Raw genomic sequence first — 25084 nt, 5'->3', positions numbered from 1 at the left:
TCTCCATCGGTCACGTATATTTTGTTCCTACCCCGTTCCATCTACCGTTCTCATTTCGGAAAGATTTTCTAAATGTTATTTTTAATAAAGTGATTGTCAGCATATTTTTGTTCATATTTGTTTAAGTGTGTTTAGTGGAACTTGAAGTACAAAGACATTACGGTTCATGACTTTGCTAAAAGTAGACATACACTGCTGGCCAAAAGTATTGGCACCCCTGCAATTCTGTCAGAGAATGCTCTATTTCTCCCAGAAAATGATTGCAATTACAAATGCTATGGTACTAATATCTTCATTTATTTTGCTGCAATGAAAAAACACAAAAGAGAATGAAAAAATCCTTATCATTTTACACAAAACTCCAGAAATGGGCCGGACAAAAGTATTGGCACCCTCAGCCTAATACTTGGTAGCACAACCTTTAGACAACATAACTGCGAACAACCGCTTCCGGTATCCATCAATGAGTTTCTGCTGGAATTTTAGACCATTCTTCTTTGGCTAACTGCTCCAGGTCTCTGAGATTTGAAGGGTGCCATTTTCAGATCACTCCACGGGTGTTCTATGGGATTCAGGTCTGACCACTTTAGAAGTCTCCAGTGCTTTCTCTCAAACCATTTTCTAGTGCTTTTTGAAGTGTGTTTTTGGTCATTGTCCTGCCCATGACCCCTGAGGTGGACCCAGCTTTCTCACACTTGGCTCTATATTATGCAGCAAAATTTCTTAGTAGTCTTCATAATGCCATTCACATGGTCAAGCAGTCCAGTGCCAGAGGCAGCAAAGCAACCCCAAAACATCAGGGAACCTCCGCCATGTCTTTTTTCCCCCTCGTTTTTTTCCCTGTTGATGCCTTTTCCCAAAAAGCTCTACTTTTGTGTCATCTGACCAGAGAACATTCTTCCAAAAAGCTTTTGGCTTTCTCAGGTAAGTTTTGGGAAACTCCAGCCTGGCTTTTTTATGTCTCTGGGTCAGAAGTGGGGTCTTCCTACCATAGAGTCCCTTTTCAGTCGGACGCCGTTGGATAGTATGTGTTGACACTGTGGTACCCTCGGACTGCGGGACAGCTTGAACTTGTTTGGATGTGAGTCGAGGTTCTTTATCCACCAACTGCACAATCTTTTGTTGAAATCTCTCGTCAATTTTGCTTTACTGTCCACATCTAGGGAGGTTAGCCACAGGGCCACGGGCTTTACACTACTTGATGACACTGCACACGGTAGACACAGGAACATTCAGGTCTTTGGAGATGGACTTCCTCGCTTCCTGCTTCCTCGCAATTTTGCTTCTCAAGTCCTTAGACAGTTCTTCAGTCTTCTTTCTTTTCTACACGCTCAATGTGGTACACACAGGACAGAGGTTGAGTCAACTTTAATCCAATTTAACTTGCTGCAAGTGTGATTTAGTTATTGCCACCACCTGTTACGTGCCACAGGTAACAGGTGCTGTTAATGACACAAATTAGAGAAGCATCACATGATTTTTCAAAGGCTGCCAACACTTTTGTCCTGCCCATTTTTTGAATTTTGTGTAAAATGATCATGATTTTTTCCCCCATTCTCTTTTGTGTTTTTTCATTGCAAGCAAAATAAATGAAAATATTACTTCCAAAGCATTTGTAATTGCAATCATTTTCTGGGAGAAACGGAGCATTATCTGAAAGAATTACAGTGGTGCCAATACTTTTGGCCAGCACTGTACAATTAAAAAGTAAAAATATTTTTAATTTCAAACATGAAACAGTTATCTTAAACAAGACTGTGAATCGGTAATATTTTTGCTCCTTTGAGTCTGTTGCTGTCGTCAATGTTTTTCTGTTTTTCCATGCTGCCGTTGTCCCAGATTTGTTTCACTTCCCCAAGACTTCCTTCGGTCAAACTGAGACGTTAGTCAGGTCATGACACAGTGCATGAGAAAACTCCAGTGCATACACCTTTTATTCTTAAAATATCTTCCATGATGAAGTCTTTTCAAAGATGCTACGTTTTCAATCAACATGAACCCATACAACAGATTTACTGTTATTTTTCCAGTGCAAGTTCAAGATGCCGAAGCCTTTCCAATAATATCAAAGCAACCAAATGTGCCGGATATTTTCATTGTGACTGCTCCACCATTGTTTTGGACTGTCTGACATCTGTCCACTCCATCTTGGTGTTTTGTAGTGCCTGAGTCTTCTTCTCGTCCACCAGAACGTAATCCACGCGGTCTTCGTCAAAAAGAAGAGGCTTCTGCGGAAGATAAGGTAACGTGGTCATCCGAGATCAATCGCGTGCCTGCGTTGGGATCAAATACGAACCTTCTGTACAGGAGAAGGAGAAGCCGAGTTGAAATCCAGCGACAAGTAGTCGAGGTTTGACTTTCTCGCCCAATGTTGAACGGCTCCGTCGACGTGTTGCCTTGACTCCTGCAGTCGAAGAAACAGGTAGTGCTATGTTTATTATTAGGGCTGTCAAACGATTAAAAATTTGAATCGAGTTAATCACATCTTAAAAATGAATTTATCGTAATTAATCGCAATTCAAACCATGTCTAAAATATGCCATATTTTTCTGTAAATTATTGTTGGAATGGAGAGATAAGACACAAGATGGATATTTACATTCAACATACTGTACATAAGTACTGTATTTGTTTATTATACGAATAAATCCACAAGATGGCATTAACATTATTAACATTCTTTCTGTTAGTGATTGAAATACACCACAAGGTGTCAATGGCGAGTTTTAAATTAACTTACAAATCAAGCCAAATTGTGTGTTTTGTCCCTCGACTAACGCCGTAGTTCCCTATTTAGGTCCATGCAGGCTCTGGATCAATGCATTGTACCTCACTTCATTTGAGTGCTGGCTTCACAACGTACGAGACCTCTGATAGTTTGTATATTGTGACGAAATATTGCCATCCAATGTATTTGTTGAACTAAATGAAATGTTTGAATAGACTTTGACCAAAGTCTGACTAAGTTTTATGTGTATTTTGCATAGCTATCTTGATTGGGAATGCCAGTTCTCTTTGCACTGTTGTTTACCTGTGTGAAAATAGGGCCTCATTAATACAGATTTTTTTTTAGATTTTATTTTTGTTGTGCTTCCACTAAATGATACTTATGTTTGTTGTGAAGGAGTTTCCGAAACTTATGCCAATAAACGGCACGGTCCAATGAACGCCTGTGTCCACTCGCCCTTTGTAATATTCTGATATAGAATTATCTGAGGCACCCTGAAGTGCACGCGGCGCCAATGTTGTTTACTCTAATGCAGGAGTGAGGCAATGCATGAGCGGGTCAATCCGCGCATGCGTTAAATGCGTCAAATATTTTAACATGATTAATTTAAAAAATTAATTACCGTCCGTTAACGCGATAAATTTGACAGCACTATGCATGTTTCACGCTCAATTCTTGGTTTACCGTTGTGGGGCCATATGGATCTTCGTCTCCCGGGTTGCCTTCATTTCCAAGACTTTCTTCATGAGGTACACCCTTTCCAGGAAAACTGAAACTACAGGAAAATAGAATCAGGGTCTTAAAAAGTCTAAAAAAGAAAGTCCAATCATTTGAATTGAATACCTTAAGATGTCAAGAATTCTCCTAAAATCTCACAAAAGGTCTTAAATACAATTTTAAAAGGTCTTAAAAATCTATTGACATTACTTTTAAGCATAAGCGGAGTTTAAGGGGGGGGGGGGCTCCTGGTGGGCGAAAAGTGTCAATTCATGTAATTGACTTTTCTATATATATAAAAGTTTTAAAGCAATAAAACTGCAGCAAAAATGAATGAAATGAACAAAAAAATTTTTTTTTTTATAATGGGTCAAAATTATTTTTTGAACAGATCATGTGACTAGCACCTTAGAAGGTCATTTGCTTTGCATATTATTTTTTTTTTTAATTAGGGGACGGCAATTTTATTTTTTTAAATGATTTTTTTCTTTGTTTGAAAATATTTTTTTCGATTGAAGCAACTTTTTGGGGGATTGAATGATTTTGACACAAATATCCTACCCATAATATGGCCCAAACACAAAAAGGCTTGCTAAAATCAAAGAAAACTTTTTAAATAAAAAATTAAGTGTTCAAATGCAAATATTTGAGTCTTAAAATTTTTTTTTGCATTCAAAAACTTTTTCTACGATTGAAATTTTTCTTTTTTTTTTTTCTTTTTTTGATTCAAGTGATTTTTTGTTTGAAAATATATATTTTTTGTTTGAAGCAACTTATTTTTTGATTGAATAATAAAGACTCAAACGTCCTAGCCAAAATGTGGCCCAAACGCAAACTTACTTCAATCAAAAAAAGTTGCTTCAATCAAAAAAAAAAAAAAAAAAAAAAAAAAAAAAAAAAAAAAAAAGCTTTCAAATGCATTTTTTTGTAGTTTCAAATTTATTTTTGCATTCTTTTGGATTGAATAATAAAGACACAAATCTACCTCCATATGGCTCCGCTCAGGGGATACAATTTTTTGACTGGGATAACTACATTGGCACAACACCGGCGGACGTACCATATTCAATGGATGATGATCTTGGCGAAAAGTATAGCTGTCCTAAGCGGCCTGATTTAGAATTCCCCCCAAGAATGATGGGGAACAAAAAAACGCTCATGTTCAACTTATTACTACAAATATTCTTGTAAGTTAATTTTATTGCTGACACTGCGTTTTGTGGTCATCAACATGTTGTGCCCCCTGCCCCTAAAGTCAAACTCCGCCTTTGCTTTTAAGTTAAAACATCATCAAAAAATCAGCATTGAGCACATTGTTAATTATGACATCACCAATCAATCTCACCACAGTTCAGTCTTGGTTCTGTTGAAAGAATGATGAGCGGGACATTCGGTGATTGTAGAGAGGCCTCTCAAGTCAAGTGGTGGTGGTCGAGCTGTGAACCAACAGAGGACAACGCCTTTAATATGGCCTATAAAACGGGTGTCAAACAGTGTCGTTTTTGTCATCGGAGACTAACGGAAATATTCCGTCGCCGAACAATTTTTTCATGACGATGATGAGACGATAATGAGCTAAAAACGTGTCTTGGAAGACTGAAACGCAACGAGACTAATGCCAGTTTTCGTCTGATGAGACGAGAACGAGAAGAAAATGCGCCATAGTTCGCGTCACGTGCAGGGGTTAATTTGTGCCGGATCCTGCCGGAACAAGATCCTCTTGATTTTGGCCTCCCTGTGTTCCGGGACTTGTTTGGGCAGATCCTGCACCTCTCGTGTATAGAAAATAATAATATAAAATCGGGCTGTCAAACGATTAAAATTTTTAATCGAGTTAATTACAGCTTAAGAATCAATTAATCGTAATCAATCGCAATTCAAACCATCTATAAAATATGCCATATTTTTCTGTAAATTATTGTTGGAATGGAAAGATAAGACACAAGACAGGTATATACATTCAACATATGGTTCATAAGTACTGTATTTGTTTATTATAACAATAAATCAACAAGATGGCATTAACATTATTAACATTCTGTTAAAGCGATCCATGGATAGAAAGACTTGTAGCTCTTAAAAGATAAATGTTAGTACAAGTTATAGAAACTTTATATTAAAACCCCTCTTAATGTATTCGTTTGAATAAAATTTGTAAAATTTTCAATCAAAAAATTAAAGTAGTAGCCCGCCATTGTTGATGTCAATAATTACACAATGCTCATGGGTCGCACCCAAGCACCAGCTGAGGGCGATAAAACTCCAAAAAACACAAGTAACAAGTGAAGATTACACTCTACTGTCATCTTAATCTGTTTGAGCGGGGCATGTGCGTTAATTGCGTCAAATATTTTAACGTGATTAATTAAAAGAATTAATTACCGCCCGTTAACGCGCTAATTTTGACAGCCCTAATATAAAAACATTTTTAAAAAATGTATGAAATATATGAATATAATATGCATAAATTAGTTTTAAAAATAAATTGTGTCTTATCTTTCCATTCCAACAATTTACAGAAAAATATGGCATATTTTATAGATGGTTTGAATTGCGATTAGTTACGATTAATTAATTTTTAAGCTGTAATTAACTCAATTAAAAATTTTAATCATTTGACAGCCCTACTCTAAATCATTCAATCTCAATCTCGCCATCGTCATGAAAAATTTGTTTGTTTGTTTGTTTGTTTTGTCATGAAAAATTTATTTTCGTTGTCGTCATCGTTGACGAAAACACTGGTGCTGAGCGATCATCACACAGTAAATTTAACTCGTAGCATTAGGCTAATGCCAACGGCAAGCGCCCTCTTTTTGTACTTTTTCTACGTACAATTCGTCGTGTTCAGGTGGGGTATAATTCATTGAAAATTATGTACTGCACTGTACTATGTACGGGCGGCCTTGGCGCAGTTAGTAGCTTAGAGTTGCCCTTGGACCGAAGAGTCAGTGGTTCAATTCTATGACTGCCCACTGTCAAAGTGCCCTTGGGCAAGGCACTGAACCCTGATTTGCCTTCGATGGCTTGACAGCGCCTTGCATTGCAGCAGCCCCATTTGTGTGTGAATGTGTGCGTGAACGGGTAAATGTGTGCTAATGTAAAGCGCTTTGGGCATGGTAACCATGCAGATAAATGCGTTATATAAGAACTGTCTATTTACCATTTGTTTTCCTGCTGAGTGTGTATTATCACCAAGTTGGAGTTGTCTTTGTAGATGCTACAATATGTGCTCTCGTCTGTCAATGTTCATTCGAAATAATTGGAAAACGTTATTTATTTATTTATTCTTGGGGTAATTTAAAAAAAAAAATTCGAGACGAAAACATTTAGTAAACGTCGACTAAAACCAGATGAAATTAGTCTTGAGTTTTCGTCAAGAAAAACTAGACGAAGAGAGACACATTTTGGGATGACTAAAATATGACTAAGGTATTATCGTCCAAAATATGAAGACTAAGACGACAACTAAAAGGGCTGCCAAAAACAACACTGGTGTCAAACATACGGGGGACCCGACTTATTGCCATGAAAGTGGCTGAGTTTGACACTCGTGGCCAAAGCTAATGGGCATTCGTTCAAATATAATGTAACTCACCTCTCCTCAAGCAAGGTTTGAGATGGCGGTGTATCGGAGGAGGTCCACATTCTCCTGCTTGGCACAGAGGGCTGAGAGTCTTGGTGACCTTGCCTTTGCCCTTTGTTTCGGGCACGCTGACGGGATTCATGGGGATGTAACCGTCACCTTCGGATGGAGAAAGCATGGGGATGTAGGAGTCCTCTTCCTGGTGTTGAACCCATGTGGTGTTTATATAGGACTGCTGAAAAACAGTTCACAAGGAAATCCTAATGTAAGCGGAGAACAAAATGGCAATGACAGACTTTAAGCATATTTTTGTCATCAATTGCACGTTTTTTTCCCTTCCTTATTTGCGTGAGCACATATGTAGCTAGTTTTTTATTGTATACTTTGTATTTTCAGAACTAAAAGGGTGTACAGTTTAAAGCCATAATGATGGGCTCTGAAGACAAAGCCCAGCGGTCCTGAAGTCAGCAGCCTCGGTTATGAGCTTTTCGTGGTATAATTGTCTTACCAAATGAAGAGTCTGCCTTCTGTTCCCTGATGATCTGTTGTCAGCATCTCCTAAAAAAAAGGGATACAAATGTTTTTCCATTTGGTCGCATCTCTTTGCATGCTGCCCCACCCAGCATACCACCAAGATGGCTGATTCTCATGAAACTAAGCTAAACTACCGTATTTTCCGCACTAGAAGGCACACTTAAAAGCCTTCGATTTTCTCAGAAACAGACTGAGCACTTTATAATCTGATGCGCCTTATATATGGATCAATATTGGTTAATCATAGGATGACATTTCTTAGTGGATGTATGACGCAACCCCAACGACTACTACTATTACTACTACTAATACTGTGCCTATAATCAGAGGTGGGTAGTAACACATTACATTTACTCTGTTACATTTACTTGAGTAACTTTTTGACAGTACTTTTAATGAGCTATACTTTTTACTTTTACTTGAGTAGATTTGTGAAGAAAAAACCGCTACTCTTACTCTGCTACTTTGGGCTACACAAGAGTCGTTACATTTTTCATCTTTATTTTACATATTAGATTTTTTAGAGTAGAGTAGAGACGTGCCTGCTGTGTTACTGGGGTAGCTGTACCGATTTCGCCAATGAGACTTTGCAACAATAATCACATGACTCTATCATACCAATCAGACGCAAGCTGGCTGTTCTAGCTTGAAGCCAGCCTGTTCAAACATGTGTCTTTAAAGCACCATAAAAAAAAGAAGTACTTGACATTGTAAGATATGCTTGATTGTATGACCATTATACTCTGCGGGTTATATAAGTTTGCTCTCCCACAGCTATTGTGAAGAATACAGTTTTAGCCCATAATCATGTGCTTACATTTTTATTACCGGCAATTGCTCACATTCTGCTGATAAATAGATACACACACATATGTTGATTCATCACACAACATCTCAGTACTTTTCCACCAAGCTACTTCGAGTGCAAATGTGTGTTCAAAACAAAGTTATCTTGCTCGCTCAAGAGTGTGACTGTTAATTTAATCAATGAGTGTGACTGTTAATTTAATCAATGACTAGAATAAGGAACTTGCCCGATCGAAACTGCCACGTTGGACAACAGTGTTGTAACTATATTCTGCCCAGCAACAAGTCCTCAATAAAAGTCAGCAGCGCGGGGAGCTCTGAGAGAGACTTCGATGAGACGCTCTTAGTCACGTTGCCCGATCTCAGACCTCTCCCCAAACTGCAGTTGGTAAAAGTCCACTCTCTGCCTCCTGCCTCCTTGTGTCCTGCCTTTGTCACCTCGCTCTGGGTCAACAGCTAAATTGAAGAAGGTGTTTTAGGCTCAACAGACATACAGTCCCTGACAAAAGTCTTGTCGCTTATCCATTTTCTAGAAACAATTGCTAATAACCTGACTTTTAACGATTCAATTGGTTTCAGAAATGGCTCATATGAAAGCTAAGACCCTCCCAAATGATGTTGAATGTGGGAAAATATATTTGTTTTGCTGAAAAAAGATTTATCATTTAATGAAGACATAAAGGTCAAATTTTGGCAAGACAAAAGTTTTGTCGCCTACAGAAAGTAGTGTGAAAATTGAACAAAAAAATGTACTTCAAATACAAAAATAATATGTTACATAACATAATCGAATTAAGTAGTGGTGCTGTGAGATCCAAATTTCATATTTTGTATGACTTCCATTGGCTTCGGCAAGGATTCATACAAATTATTGATGAAGTCATCAGGAACATCAAAGAAAGCAGTCTTGCACGCCTCCCAGAGTTCATCAACATTCTTGGGTTTCGTCTTCCATGCTTCCTCTTTCATCCTACCCCAGACATGCTCAATGATGTTCATGTCTGGTGACTGGGCTGGCCAGTCCTGGACGATCTTGATCTTCTTTGCCTTGAGGAACTTTGAGGTAGAGATTGAAGTATACGATGGAGCACCATACTGCTGCAGAATTTGTCCCTTTTTATGGTTAGGCTGCTTACACATCTTCATTTGGACTTTTTACAAATGTGAAAAAAAGGTTTCATTAGGACCTTATTTTTCAAATTTTGGGATTCTCTGGTAATTGCTTCATGTTGGAGGTATTTAAGGGTTTAAGCCATCTTTAGTTTAATTTAGCCTTCATTAGCGTTATGCATAGCTTTCATGAGAATCACCCTGGTGACCTTTTGCTACTAAAGCATACATACCTATTGTAAAATGGTCCAGGCTTGACAAAGATGTTCTCCGGGAAAGTAAAGCGAGATGTTTGGGGAAATGCCGCGCACTCATTGCCCTCGGCCTGCGAATGCCTCCGTCCGACAGATGGTTAGGCTTAGGTGGCAGCGGAGGAGGTGTTTGCCCGTCGTTGGCGGCCTCAAATGACGCACAAGAATACGGTCTGTCAAACTGGAAGACGCTCATGGCGCAGAGATGAAGCGGAGATGAAGAGGAGGGCGCCGCCGTGCACGGAGCGCTAAGAGGAGGATTGGCCGGCCTCCCGTGTCTTATAGGTGATGGACTGAGGCGGAACTGGGAAATGCAGTGTAATGATGAAGAATCACTACAAGGAGGTGAAGGCACAATATCTTCAGTTGCCTTCTGCTTCAAACAGCTCTCCGAGTTTGAAAGGCTGCCATGCCTGCAGAAACCAGGTCGTCAAAATCAATCAGAATTAGGATTGTTCTTTGTTCATGTTCTTTTTAACACGAGAGATTTGACATGCCTACAAATGCTTTCGCTCCCCGTCCCACATTGTGAAAGGATGAGATAATCTGGGGGGTGACTGGACACTTGGTCAGAGGTGTCACTTGACGGCTGAAGAGATGTCGGAGTGTGAGGAAATCCTTCTTCTAAACTCCCTGATGGCAAAAAAAAAAACAAAAACAGACAAGCATCATTGAGAATGTGTTGTTTATGTATTTCTGTGCGCACAAATGACACAATAGTGTCACCAGAAGCTAAAAAACATGCAAAGGTCCTTTATCAAAATTCATAAACATAAAATGCAATGGTAAAAAAAAATTAAATACCACATACATATAAGCACTCTCTTGTTGTTCTCATTTATTTGTATCAGTTCTACTTATTTAGTCAAGTTCAGTGCTTCTCAATTATTTTCTATCACGCCCCCTCCTGGAAGCAGCCTATACGCAGACTATGCAGCAGATTAGGGCCCCTGATCAGTAGGGGGCCCCCAATCTGGCAATTGTTTAATTTATATTCTATTTTGTTTACTACAGTTTGCTTTATTTGACTTTTGTCAGTTTTGATACTTGATTACGAGCTTAAAAAAATAAAAGTTCTTCTTTTAGAAAAAGGTTTGGCGCTATCTACTGTAAGTACTGACAATTATTTGGGGTGAGAAGTTTGAAGAATGCAGTGCAACAAAATCTGATTAATATACAAAATATGGACGCATGGGTTGGATTGCATGTATGGGTTTCACAGTACACTGTGATGAAATAGTGGGCCAAAAATATGGGCCCCTTGGCATTATTTTGCTTAGGGCCCCCAAATGGCCTGGGCCGGCCCTGCTGGAAGACGCAAATCTTTCACATATAATTTGTCTGAGAATGAGAAAACCCTCAAAGCCAGTTACCTTGTCGCTAAATCCAAAAGTCCCACACTGTGGCAGAGACATTAATACTACAGTGGTATGAAAAAGTATCCAAACCTTTTGGAATTTCTCAAATTTCTGCATAAAATCACCATCAATTGTGATCTGATCTTTGTGAAAATCACACAGATGAAAAAACAGTGTCTGCTTTAACAAAAACCACCTAAACATTTATAGGTTGTCATATTTTAATGAGGATAGCATGCAAACAATGACAGAAGGGAGGAAAATAAGTAAGTGAACCATTGCATTTAATATTTTGTGGCCGCCACCTTTGGCAGCAATAACTTCAACCAGACGCTTCCTGTAGCTGCAGATCAGTCTTGCATATCGATCAGGACTAATGTTCTCTACAAAACTGCTGTAGTTCAGTCAGATTCCTGGGATGTCTGGCAGGAATCGCCGTCTTTAGGTCATGCCACAGTCTATAAATGGGGTTCAAGTCTGGACTTGTCCACTCCAGAACGTGTATTTTGTTCTTCTGAAACCATTCTGAAGTTGATTTACTTCTTTGTTTGGGATCATTGTCTTGTTGTAGCATCCATCCTCTTTTTAGCTTCAACTGTCTGACAGACCATTAATGATTGCATGTTGTCCAGGCCCTGAGGAAGAAACAGCCCCAAGTCATGATGCTCCCTCCACCATGCTTCACGGTGGGGTTGAGGTGTTGATGTTGTTCCATTTTCCCTCCGCACATGACGTTGTGTGTTACTCCGAAACAATTCAACTTTGGTTTCAATGGTCCACAAATTATTTTGCCAAAACGTCTGTGGAGTGTCAAAGTGCATGAAACATGCAACAATGTTTTTTTTTTTTTTTTTTTTTTTTTTTTTTTTTTAGACCGCAGTAGCTTTCCTCCTTGGAGTTCTACCAGTAACATCATTCTCGGCCATAGTTTTACATATAGTTGATGTGTGCACTGAGACATTGGACTGTGCCAGTGATTTCGATAAGTCTTTACCAGACACTCTAGGGTTCTTTTTTTACCACTCTGAGTATTCTGCACTGAGCTCTCAGCGTCATCTTTGGTGGACGGCCACTCTTTGGGAGAGAAGCAACAGTGCCAAACTCACTCCATTTGTAGACAACTTTTCTAACAGTCGATTAATGAACATCCAGACTTTTAGAGATGTTTTTTTTTTTTTTATCCTTTCTCAGCACAAATCAACAATCCTTGATCACAGGTCTTCAGACAGCTGTTGTGACCAAGCCATGATGCAAATCAGACAATGCTTTTCATCAAGACAATCCTTACCAGGTGTGTGTTTTATTGTGAGCAGGGCAGCATTCATCAGTGATTGTGCACACACCTGATTTAAATGGTTTGGTAAAAATTGGTTTCAATTGCTCTTTAAGTCTCTTTAGGCAGCGGGTTTACCCCCCCCCCCCCCCCTTCTGTCATTGTTTGTAGATGCCGATCGATCGGGTCTGATCATGTCATTTTCAAAGTTTTTTAATATATATATATTTTTTTTCTAATGAAATCGTTTTCTAATTGTATTTAACGTTACAGACATAATATGTTACACTTATCCAGAGTCTTTATCTCTGGGGAGGGGCTATTTTTCAGCTGCAGCCTCCTGACTGTCCGGACCCCTGGCTGGATAGACGTCCTCGCTGCTACCCCCGTCTCATCTGACTAGAGGGACTTCTTCTTGCACCTTCACTCCACTGTATTTTTACGGACTATAATTTCGCTTGCTAATTCCCATTAGCCGTTCTGGGGTTCCTGTCTATCCGTCCTGGGAGTGGATCTCTCCTGACTGTGGTACTCCCCAAGGTTTCTCATTTTTCTCCCAATTGACTCTGGAGTTTTTCCTTGCCGGCATGGAGGGTCTTAAGGATAGGGGATACCCAGGACTTGAACTGTATCTATTCATCTTTGTTGCTTCATTTCTAATTGTGTATCATATTGCCTCTGTAAAGCCCTTTGAGACTTCTGTTGTGATTGAGGGCTATACAAATAAAATTGAATTGAATTGAATAGTAAAGCAATATTTTACGCCATTTTCGTGTTGACCATGTGGCAGCTACGCACTCCTCCGCAGTCAGCCGGTTTGTCTGGCGGTCATTCTCCAGCGACTTCTGTTGTGATTGAGGGCTATACAAATAAAATTGAATTGAAAATTGAATTGAATTAGTTTAGGCTTAAGGTAGGGTTATCAAATTTATCCCAATAACGGCGGTAATTAATTTTTTAAAAAATGTATCACGTTAAAATATTTAACGCAATTAATGCATGCGCTGCATGACCCACTCACGCATTGTCGCGCTCCATCTGTAATGGCGCCGTTTTGCCTGTATAGAGAGCTAAAAGGCAGCGTAAAATGAGTAGAGTGAATTTTGGCAGCCTTTGGAGCCTTATTTTAATTGGCTAATGCCTTACAACCCCTCTCCCTACGATTAGAAATCATGGGAAGCAAAGTGGGGAAGCAAGGTAGCAATTGATCTTTTTCTAAACACCTTATGTTATTTCTCAACGCAGAGAAGATATATCAATTGGTAGCACTACGCACAGTCAAGGTTCCACTTCCTATCATGCATTTGGGTTGAATGACTGCAGTATCATTTACTGAAAGCTTAACAAATACACTAGATGGCAATATTTAGTCACAATATACAAATTCACAAGTCTTTCTATCAGTGGATCCCTCTCACAGAAAGAATGTTAATAATGTAAATGCCATCTTGAGGATTTATTGTCATAATAAACAAATACAGTACTTATGTACTGTATGTTGAATGTATATATTTGTCCGAGTTTTATTCATTTTTTTCTTAATGCATTGCCAAAATGTATATGATCGGGAAAAATTATCGGGACTGATTGGAATTGAATCTGGAGCAAAAAAAAAAAGCAATCGGATCGGGAAATATCGGGATCGGCAGATACTCAAACTAAAACGGTCGGGATCGGATCGGGAGCAAAAAAACTTGATCGGAACAACCCTAATTGTTTGCATGCTATCCTCATTAAAATATGAAAACCATTAAGTGTTTGGGTGGTTTTCATTAAAGCAGACTGGGTTTTTCATCTGTGTGATTTTGACAAAGATCAGATCACATTTGATGGTGATTTTATGCAGAAATTTGAAGAATTCCCAAAGGTTCAGATACTTTTTCATACCGCTGTACCTGCCTGCAAAGCCACTGTCAGTGAGATCCTCCCCCCTGATGCGCTTAAAGACATTGCTAAAGTACCCGTCTGATCATTCTGAGCTTTTCAAGCTTTATTGCTTTGAAAAGTAAAAACAGAGACTGAGAGCTGTTGAGAAGAAGATTCCTGCCAGGATATTGGCTTTGCGTTCGTCTAAACAGGCTCAAGTTTCACACTGAGTAAGTGTAAATACTGAGAAATGATTTTATAAAGAAATATTCTGTACAGGAAGTCATTTTGGAACATTTTTGGTTTGTGCCGTGGTGTGCTATGGGACCCGGTTTGCGGGTGTAAAGGCTGTGTGGTTGGGCAAGGGGAGAGTCAAACGAAATGGTAAGAAAGAGCCTGGAATATAGTGTTTATCTCTAATGAAATGTGATCAAATGATAAAATGTTATGGTTGTTTTTCATATCATTTTCTTCAACATATGCTCTCATTCACTCCCCCTGTCCCAGTCAAATCTGATTGGTTTTGCGTGATCAGTGCACTTTTACCCGCGTCCTCCTGATTGCCAAAGTGGCAAATGCGACTGATGCTTCTGATCCAGCTGTTCATCTCCTCTTCAGTCTTGGCCACCAGGTAGAACATTCGAGCGGAGGTCTTGACCACAAACAGGTGCTTCTCTTGGAAGTCTCGTTTTATGCCCAGCTGCCCGTTCAGCATTTCAACCTGGCACTCTCTCAGGTCAATGGTGCGAATGGGCTTTTTGGAGTTCTTACTTTGGTAGTACTCCAGCACGTCGGGGTTACCGCTCATGCGACCTCTTCGCAGGACAAACCAACGTTTTCTCCATGCCTGTTGGGGAAAAAAGGGCGATTTAGTCCCGTTTCCCAAAATTGAACCGCCAACGACGAAGGTAGCATAGGCGGAGTTTGACTTTTGGGCGGAGGGGGGGCACAACATGTTGATGACCCCGAAACGCAGTGTCAGCAATAAAATTAACTTCCAAGAATATTTATAATAATAAGCTGACAATGAGCATTTTTTGTTTCCCATCATTCTTGAGGGGAATTCTAAATCAGGCTGCTCAGGCAATACTTTTCGCCAAGATCGTCATCCATTGCATATGGTACGCCCGCCGATGTCGTGCCAATGTAGTTACCACAGTCAAAAGATGTATCCCCTGGGCGGAGCCATATGGAAGTAGATTTTTGTCTTTATTATTCAATCCAAAAAAGTTTCTTCAATCAAAATATATTTTTCGACCCAAAAAATGTTGCTCCAATCAAAAATAAATGTGTTTAAATGCAAAAATAAATTTGAAACTCAAAAAACTACCCAAAAAATGCATGTGAAAGCTATTTTTCTCTCCATTCGGTCAGCTTTCAAAAAGAAAACCACTTGAATCCAAAAAAGAAAAATTTTAATAAAAAAAAATTTTGAGATTGAAAATGTTACATTTCAACACTTAATTTTCCATTGAAAAAGTTTTCTTTGATTGAAGCAATCGTTTTTATATTGGCACATTTGTGTTTAAAATCATTCAATCCCCAAAAAGTTGCTTCAATCAAAGAAAAAAAAAATTCAATCAAAGAAAAAAAACATGTTTTTAAAACTTTTTTTTTTTCTATTTTTTTTTTTGGGGGGGGGGAAATTATATGCAAAGCAAATGACCGTCTAAGGTGCTCGAAAAATAATTTTGACCAATTATATATATATATATATATATATATATATATATATATATATTTTTGTGTCCATTTCATTCATTTTTGTTGCAGTTTTATTGCTTTACAACTTTTATACATATAGGAAAGTCAATTACATGCACTGACACTTTTCGGCCACCGGGGGGGCCTGGCCCCCCTTTAAATCCGCTTATGGGCAGTAGGCAACCGATCCATTTAAACGGAGCCCTTCCCAGTTCAAACTGCTCAGACGTCAGGGTCGCTAAGCAGAACCTGCTGCTCAAATTCCCGGCACAGAAGAGGAACTTTACTCGGCAAAAAAGAAGTCATTATGTTTTTGTAAATGTTGTATTTAACATTCAGGGAAACATGACCGAAGACTGTTTTCGCACTTGGTTTTGTGGTTTTCATCTACTTTTTTTTGTGTGTGTAGGGGTATTATCAGCGCCTGCACGTCAGTTGGAACCAGGAAGTGGTTAGACACAACAATTACTGTAAAAACCGCCCAATTCATGGGAAAAATGATGCAAATAATGCTGATGTTCTGACATTTTTGATACTTTTGAATGCGTACGAATAGTACGTGTTCCTGTTATTTGATTGAATTGATGCCTTCAAAGAAGCAAGACAACATTTAACAAACAATATCAAACTAAAGAATTGCCCACTCTACAGAAATTGAACTGACTGACCCCTATATTATGTGCTTATGCTATATAAAGTAGCCCAAGATAGCAGATATTTTCATACTGGTGATATCATTTGAATGATAAGACACGCATCCATAAGCAGATTTTAAGGGGGGGGGGGGGGGCAGGCCCCACCTGGTAGCCGAAAAGTGTCATTGCATGTAATTGACTTTCCTATATATATAAAAGTTGTAAAGCAATAAAACTGCAACAAAATTGAATGAAATGAACAAAAAAAAAAATTTTTATAATGGGTCAAAATTATTTTTCGAACAGGTCATGTGACTAGCACCTTAGACGGTCATTTGCTTTGCATATTATTTTAAAAATAAATAAATAAATATTAGGGGACAGCAATTTTTTTTTTCAAATGATTTTTTTCTTTGATTGACATTTTTTTTTTGTTTTTTGATTGAAGCAACTTTTTAGGGGATTAAATGATTTAGATAAAAATGTCCTACCCATAATATGGCCTATACACTAAAAGGATTGCTTCAGTCAAAGAAAACGTTTTCAATGAAATTAAGTGTTCAAATGCAAATTTTTCAATCTCAAATATTTTTTCGCATTCAAAAACTTTTTCTATGATTTTTTTTGATTGATGTGATTTGTCTTTTTTAACCATATATATTGTTTTAAGCAACTTATTTTTGATTGAATAATAAAGACAAAAATGTCCTAGCCAAAATGTGGCCCAAATACAAGTCAACATTACTTCAATCAAAAAAGTTGTTTCTCTAAAAAAAAATAAACGACTTCAATCCCCCCCAAAATCACCGCCCCCCCCAAAAAATCAAAGAAAATAGCTTTCACATTCTTTTTTTTTCCAGTTTTTTGAGTTTCAAATTTATTTTTACATTCAAACACATTCTTTTTTTTTTTATTGAAGCAATTTTTTTGGGGGGGGTTGAAAATATATATTTTGATTGAAGCAACTTTTTGGGGGATTAAATGATTTAGACACAGATGTCCTTCCCTTAATATGGCCCCAACACTAAAAGGATTGCTTCAAAAAAAAGAAAACCTTTTCAATGGAAAATTAAGTGTTCAAATGCAAATTTTTCAATCTGAAATATTTTTTCGCATTCAAAAACTTTTTCTTTTTTGGATTGAAGTGATTTTTCTTTTTCAACATTTTTTTGAAGCAACTTATTTTTTGATTGAATAATAAAGACAAAAATGTTCTAGCCAAAATATGGCCCAAATCAACATTTTTTCAATCAAAAAAGTTGCTTCAATAAAAAGAAAAAAAAAAGACTTCACCCCCCCCCAAAAAAAAAAAAAAAAAAATCAAAGAAAAATAGCTTTCACATGAATTTTTTTTTTAGTTTTTTGAGTTTCAAATTTATTTTTTACATTCAAATTTATTGAATGCGATTTTTTTGGGGTTGAAAATATATATTTTGATTGAAGCAACTTTTTGGGGGATTAGATTTAGACACAAATGTCCAACCCTTAATATGGCCCAAACACAAAAAGGATTGCTTCAATCAAAGAAAACTTTGTCAATGAAAAAATAAGTGTTCAAGTGCAAATATTTTTGGGCAGCTTTGGCTTTTTTTTAAGTGATTGAAGTGATTTTTCTTTTTCAACATTTTTTTTTTTTGGAAGCAACTTATTTTTTGATTGAAGTGATTTTCTTTTTCAACATTTTTTTTTGAAGCAACTTATTTTTTGATTGAATAATAAAGACAAAAATGTCCTATCCAAATTGTGGCCCAAGTCAACGTTACTTCAATCAAAAACGTTGCTTCAATTAAAAAAAAAAAAAAAAACCTTCAATCCAAAAAAAACCCAAAAATATCAAAGAAAAATAGCTTTCAAATGCATTTTTTTGGTTGAGTTTCAAATTTATTTTTACATTCAAACACATTTTTTTTTATTGAAGTTTATTATTGAAGCGCTTTTTTTTTTTTTAAATAGTTTTTTAGTTGAAAATATATATTTTGAATGAATCAACTTTTTTTCGATTGAATAATAAAGACACAAATCTACCTCCACATGGCTCCGCTCAGGGCATGCAATTTTTGACGGTGGTAACTACATTAGCACGACACCGGCGGGCGTACCATATTCAATGGATGACGATCTTGGCGAAACGTATTGCCTCAGCAGCCTGATTTAGAATTCCCCTCAAAAATGATGGGAAACAAAAAAACGCTCAACTTTTTATTATAAATATTCTTGTAAGTTAATTTTATTGCTGACATTGCGTTCCGGGGTCATCAACATGTTGTGCTCCCCTGCCCCAAAAGTCAAACTCAGCCTATGCTTCTGCTAGATAAACTAGCACAAGATAGCACATATTTTCCTACTGCTGATATCATTTGAATGATAAGACACGCAGCCTCTGTCAACACGCGTAGAATCGGCGATCTGGCGCCAGCAAAACTGCTCCAGTGTCCTTCAAAAAAAAGTTTTCTTCTGGCCTTCAACTAACCGAGACCTCCACCCGTTCCGCACTTGTTTTGACGAGTTTCCCTTCTCCTCGCGTAGAGGAAGTGCGAGCAGCCCATCATAAAGTGGGACTATTTGTGTTCGCTGCTCATGACTGATGTCTGGCCGAGCTGACGCGACTTCCCATGTTTCACAATACGTGCGCTCCTTGCACCATAAACACGCAGAGAGTGGCGAAGCCCAACATCATATGACCCCGACGACTGCGTGCCGATCAGGCCTTTTACGATTTTGTTTGTTACACAAGTTGTTTTCCATAATTTAATGGTCCTGTTGTTATGCATATGGTCACAATAACAGCAAGAATGAGGGAAGGGGTTGAAAGGAGGCTGAATGGTAGCTACCATTAGTGAAAGACACCAATAGGATTCAAATTCTTATAGTATCTGCACGTAGGCAAAGCAAAAAAATGCAAGCTGTAGTCCGATGCTGAATAGTACAGTTTCTACTGCCGGGCTGCTGCAGTGCTACGAGACAAAAACAAGTGTCCGGTGTGTGCTCGTACTCACAAATCTCTTGAGTTTCTTCTCCGGGGGAGATTTAATGAGCCAGCCAGTGCAAACCACATCCCCGGCAGTATTCATCTTGACTGCAGAGTGTTCGTCCTCTCTGCAGCAGCTGCTGCTGCTGCTGCTGCTGCTGTTGCTGTGAAACTGAGAGAAATGCAAAGCATATCCTGTGTTCTGGTATTCAGCCCAGCCACTCCAAAAGGAGGAAGTCAAGAAATTGATTTCATCGAGAGGGAACGGTGGAGCAAAATACTCATGTTTTTCTAACCGAGAAGGAATGAAGCGCTTTAAATACAGGGAAAAACACGGAAAACTGTTGAATCTTAAGCAGGGGAGAAGGTTGAGTTGTGCTGATCGGAGGCAAACTCTGTATTCTGTTGTCAAGAGTCAAGGTCGGACCGGTGAGCAAACGAGGACGAGGCAAGGAGAGACTCAATTTGACAAGACGGGAACTCAAAACACAGTGAAACAGGAGACATTAGGAAGAAAGCAAAAACCTCAAAGAACACAAGACTCTAAAGCAAGGGCGTAGGTTTGGTCTCAACATTGGTAGGGACGATATAATAGCATAACCCACATGTAGACTTTTTTTATTTTGACATTAATAAGAACAAATAGATTGAGTGAACGTGGGTCAGGGACACATTTCTCACGAATATGAACCAAATTAATTGATAGGCTAAATCAGGGGTGTCCAAACTTTTTGCAAAGGGGGCCAGATTTGGTGTGGTAAAAATGTGGGGGGCCGACCTTGGCTGACCACCTTTACATAGAACAATATATTTAAGCAAATTTTAGCAAGCCATTCTGTGTGTCACATTTGCCTCATTATCTTTTTTATTTACAATATTGGCCCTAATATAAGACAGTGTTTTTTGCATTGAAATAAGACTGAAAAAGTGGAGGTCGTCTTATATTCGCAGTCTAGACGTTATACCCATTCACGACGCTAGATGGCGCCGGATATCATTGAAGCGATGTTCTGTCATGGCAGAGCTCTGCTACTCTCAAGTTTAACCAGTTTGCATTATTTTTTTGCAATGTTTTTCCTTTCAGATTTGTTTCAAGACTACAGTTACAGTTAGACCTCACTTTGATGGTTAATGCAGTTATTGCAATTTTGTTGTTTTATCACAATTGATTGGTTTATTTACATTTCAAAAACCAGAAGCCGTTCATTTACGAATGTGATTGCACTTTCGTTTACATATTTAGATGTTCAGATATTAAAATTGAATGAGGCAAAATAACATGCTTTTTCTCTCAAATATATTGTTATAATCATTTGTTTCAGATGTACTGTAATTATTTTCTGTATAAAAATGAATTTGGTGTTCAAAAAGTTTTTATTCAAACTTGAGTCTTGAAAAAGGGGGGGTTGTCTTATAATCAAGGCCGTCTTATATTCGGGCAAATACGGTAATAATTTCAACAATCTCGCAACTCGCCTTGTGGCGTTCTCTTTCGACTCTCGGGCTCTTGCGAAATGCTGCTGCTGTGAAATTAAACAAGCTTCAAGTTGCTTCAATTTCTCGCTGCCTGTAATCTTGTCGTATAGGTCAGCGTGTCTTGTTTGGTAATATCGCCTCACACTGAACTCTTTAAAAACAGCGACTGTCTCTTTACAAATTAGGCAGACACGTTTGATGCGTATTTTAGTGAAGAAATAGTCCAATTTTCACCTATCCTTGAAGCGTTGGCCGTCACAGTCAACTTTTTTTTGTTGATTGTCGCCATTTTAGAAAATTGGGAGTAAAGGGTCACACGGGGTAATGTTGCTTAGAGTGCTGCTGCCTTTTAATGGGTAAATGAGGAGCAGCATTTAGTGTGTAAGCTACTTCATATGCTGGTGGCAGTACTGCGGACCAATTTGTTAAGTCTGTGTGCGGGCCAGATGTTATTGATTGTATGACAGAGGCTGGGGGCCGGATGAAATTTGACCACGGGCTGCATTTGGAATGCAAAAAATAAACAATTGTCTTAAGACCACTCAACATTGTCTGTCTAAATAAAGAAATTAAATACAACTGAAAAAAATGTCTTAGTTCGGGAACACCAAAAACAAATAAAAATGGGACCTTCCTTCAAGTAAAACAGTAATGCTTTTGTCCACAAACGCAACCAAACTCAACAAAAAATGAAAGCTCCTTTGGGCTGCTTTAAGACCACATAAATAAAACAAAAATGAAAATTGAGGAGAAGGGGTTAAACCTCAGCTCACTACATTTCTCACAATTAACGTTAACAGAAGAATATACTGAAATACCCCTTTCCCACTGGCCAAAAAACCCGTGTCAACCCACTAACAATTGGCTTTTGGTGGCAGTGGGAAAGGTGCAGCGACCCGCCTCGACCCGTGTCAATCAACCCGCCAAGCGACCCGCGTTAAAATCACCTCGGCTCTGAACGTCATGCAGTGTGAAAGCAAAACCCCGGGTCAACAGTCAACACCCTAATCTACGTGGTGACGTCGGCTCTTACGTGATGCGTCATAACAACATGCCAGTCGCCTCCCATTTAACACGCCCCACAACCGTAGTTACGTCGATGCTAACAACAAAGCTGGTAGAAGAAGAATTCACGTCGCCTACGTTGCCTCAGCACAAGCAGAGTGTTGATCCTTTGCGGCATTTCGACCATTTTGAGGACAGTAAAAAGCATGAAAACAGAGAACACAAACGGAAAGGAGGCTTCCATAATGCTCTGCATTGTTTACTTCCTTGAACAGAATGAATTGTCGCATTTGTCGACGCGCATTTTAGCGTGGTGACGTCACGTAACCTTACGCACGGCTAAGGAGGGGTGGGGCGTTAGACGGGTGGAAAAAAAAAAAAAAAGGACACTACTTTTTTTTGTCAATGGGAAAGGTGCCAAATGCCAATTGGTAGTGGGTTGCATCGGCTTGGAAAAAACGCGCGTTGACCCACTAGTTTCAGTGGGAAAGGGGCAAAAGTATCTTCTCTCTAAGCAGCTTCCTACTCGATATTTGCTGGTTAACAAGTTCATACAGTTTAATGTTACGCTAACTCTGATGCAGGTGGGACTTTCAGTAGCAAAATTAGTGGTGTGTTCCCCACCACCAGAACATTGACGTCTTTTTACATTAATTAGTGTTTGCTGTTGCTGCTGGTCGAAATAAAATTCTAATATCCCTCGTCTTCAAAGGGGGCAGAGGAGGCGGCATGTTGTCGACATGTTGTATTTCTGTCTGGGCTCTTGAGTGCGTGTGTGTGTGTGTGGGGGGGGGGGGGTCATGTCATCAGCCAATCAAACGTGTGTATGAGGGAAAAAAATGGACTGGCACATTCAGCAAGTGAAAAGAGGTAAATGTCAGCCTGAACATAATTCACTTAATAATAGTAGAGTCAATTCTATCCATACAACATATGGAAACAATCTCAATTACCAAAATAACTGACCTCATGATATAATGCCAATAAGGGTTGCTTAAAAGTTGGTGGGCACAATTTGAGCATCCTGAAAAGTTGCTAGTGTCATGTCCCTGCCGTCCCTATGCAAATCTACGCCCTTGCTCTAAAGCACTGGTTCTTAACCTTCCTGAAGGTACCGAACCCCATGAGTTTCACACGTGCATTAACCGAACCCCCAGAAAAATCTTTTTTTTTTTTCAAATTCAAAATTGATATTTCTCAGCTAGCAAGTTAAAACCCAAGTGAATTTCCATTCAAATTTCTTCTCATTTAGCCAGCATAATTTTAAACAAGCCAAAATGTATGTTATCATCTATATTTATGCATGCAGCATCAACAGACCACTAAAACAAGACTGCCCCAAGGCGCATATCTTAGAATTTGTCATTCAAATTAAGAGGAATATATGTTGTTCAACATTAAACTTGCTTGGTTTCATTAACGTTGACCATGCAGTTTCTGTCATGTTTACATCTCAAATGATATCAAAATGGTCACCAAATTTGTACACAAACTCCTTATGTAAAAAAAAAAAAAATGAACATGAATCTTCTCAAAAATCCAATACACAATGTGAATTCACAACAAATAATTTTGCCTTTCGATTTGCTTTTCACATTGGAAAATGGTATTAAACTTTATTCATTTCACACTGTTTATTTTTGTTTGCATGTTGACATTCTCATTCATTACATCGTTGCCTCAAATACTATTTTCATGGCGCAAAATGTGAAGCAAATGTTTTTTTTATGTACACGCAGTGCACGTTACCCATAAGCCTGTTGCATAGGTGGAGTTTGACTTTTGGGGCGGGGGGGCACAACATGTTGATGACCCCAAAACGCAGTGTCAACAGTAAAATTAACCTACAAGAATATTTATAATAATAGTTGACAATGAGCGTTTTTTTGTTTCCCATCATTCTTGAGGGGAAACTGCTTAGGCAATACTTTTCGCCAAAATCGTCATCCATTGAATTTGGTTCACTGGTGTGTTAGGGGAGAGAGATGTGGAAAACACGACAGGAAAAGTGGCACCGAGGTCCGGATTTAGTGAACCCTGCCCTAGACTGACTCACCGAACCCCTGGGGTTCGATCGAACCCAGGTTATGAACCACTGCTCTAAAGAAAAAGAACTCATCTTGAATGAAATGTTATCCCAAGGCAAGGTTAGCTCATTGGCTGTCAACAACAGACGTCCAGTTTATTTAAAGTGGGAGGACTTGCTGTGAATGCTCATATTTTAGTGCCATTGACAGTGCGAGACGTCCACTTGATTTTGACTGGGAGTGATTATTCGCTTCCAGCCTCTCCCAGTCAAAATCAAATGGACGTGCTGTGCCGGTTGGGGGGCTGCGGCTAGTGGGCCGGGGGTGGGGGTGGTTTGTTGGGTTAGTGATGGTCCAGGGGGCCACCCTGGATCCCTGGGGGGTGACGATGCCCCCTTTGCGGGGCAGGAGAGGAGGGATGGGAAGCGCCCCCCCAAATCCATCACGGATTTTTGTTCAATAATTTTTTTTTTTTTTACAAAATACAGATGATCCATTCCGAGCCGATCACTTAGTCCCACTCTCCCTGCTGCTGCTCTTTGTTGGTCAGGCAGTGCACTGGACTTGCTTATTAAAGTTAACGATGATTGACAGATGTTTAATGTTTGATCTTGCCACAGATGCTTGGAAGCCGAAGCTTCAAAGCACCGCATGCATCAATCATTGTTTAACCTGTTAAACAATTGCTGTGGCAACTCCTTGTGTGTAAGTGGGCTGCTTGATCGGATTTGAGTGGACTCACTCAATGAAGCATTTAATAAAGACAAGCATTATTAAACTTTTTTTTTGGAATGGATTGTGCGCCTATATATTTTTTTTGTTTAAAAAAAATTCGGTGTGACAGTAAAATGTTTAAAACTTATAAAAATTATTATTTGAAGTGCTTAAAAAATACTTTGGGAAAAAGTGGGGGGGAAAAAACATGTCTTATATGGATCTCTTTCCAATGCTAAATCTGAATAAATACATTGAACACACACCCACCAACACACACAATTTTTGGGGGGGAGGGGGAGGCGCTACTTCGCTGCTTTTTACTGAT

At 38.8% G+C, this 25084-nt stretch overlaps 1 protein-coding gene across 3 annotated transcripts; it reads right to left on the bottom strand.

The window, feature by feature from the left end:
- Positions 1-1334: 1334 nt before the first annotated feature.
- On the bottom strand, positions 1335-19690 carry gab3 (GRB2 associated binding protein 3). 3 transcript variants are annotated; one of them, XM_057821904.1, is made up of 10 exons: positions 19563-19690; positions 14774-15074; positions 10228-10363; positions 9713-10143; positions 7537-7586; positions 7041-7263; positions 4791-4881; positions 3413-3503; positions 2297-2404; positions 1335-2228 (listed from the first exon to the last, which is right to left on the bottom strand). In XM_057821904.1, exons 1-10 carry the CDS (start codon positions 19635-19637, stop codon positions 2094-2096), a joined length of 1641 nt encoding a protein of 546 aa, XP_057677887.1. In that variant the 5' UTR covers positions 19638-19690; the 3' UTR covers positions 1335-2093. The 3 variants fall into 3 exon arrangements, with proteins under 3 accessions (XP_057677887.1, XP_057677888.1, XP_057677886.1); XM_057821905.1 differs by having other exon boundaries at positions 7041-7260; XM_057821903.1 differs by lacking the exon at positions 19563-19690 and having other exon boundaries at positions 3413-3497; positions 14774-15176.
- Positions 19691-25084: the final 5394 nt, after the last annotated feature.

This window comes from Corythoichthys intestinalis, chromosome 18 (genome assembly GCF_030265065.1).
Source record: "Corythoichthys intestinalis isolate RoL2023-P3 chromosome 18, ASM3026506v1, whole genome shotgun sequence".
Lineage (NCBI taxonomy): Eukaryota > Metazoa > Chordata > Actinopteri > Syngnathiformes > Syngnathidae > Corythoichthys > Corythoichthys intestinalis.
Note: the sequence above shows the minus strand (reverse complement) of the source record. Positions and strands in the feature narration are given on the sequence as shown.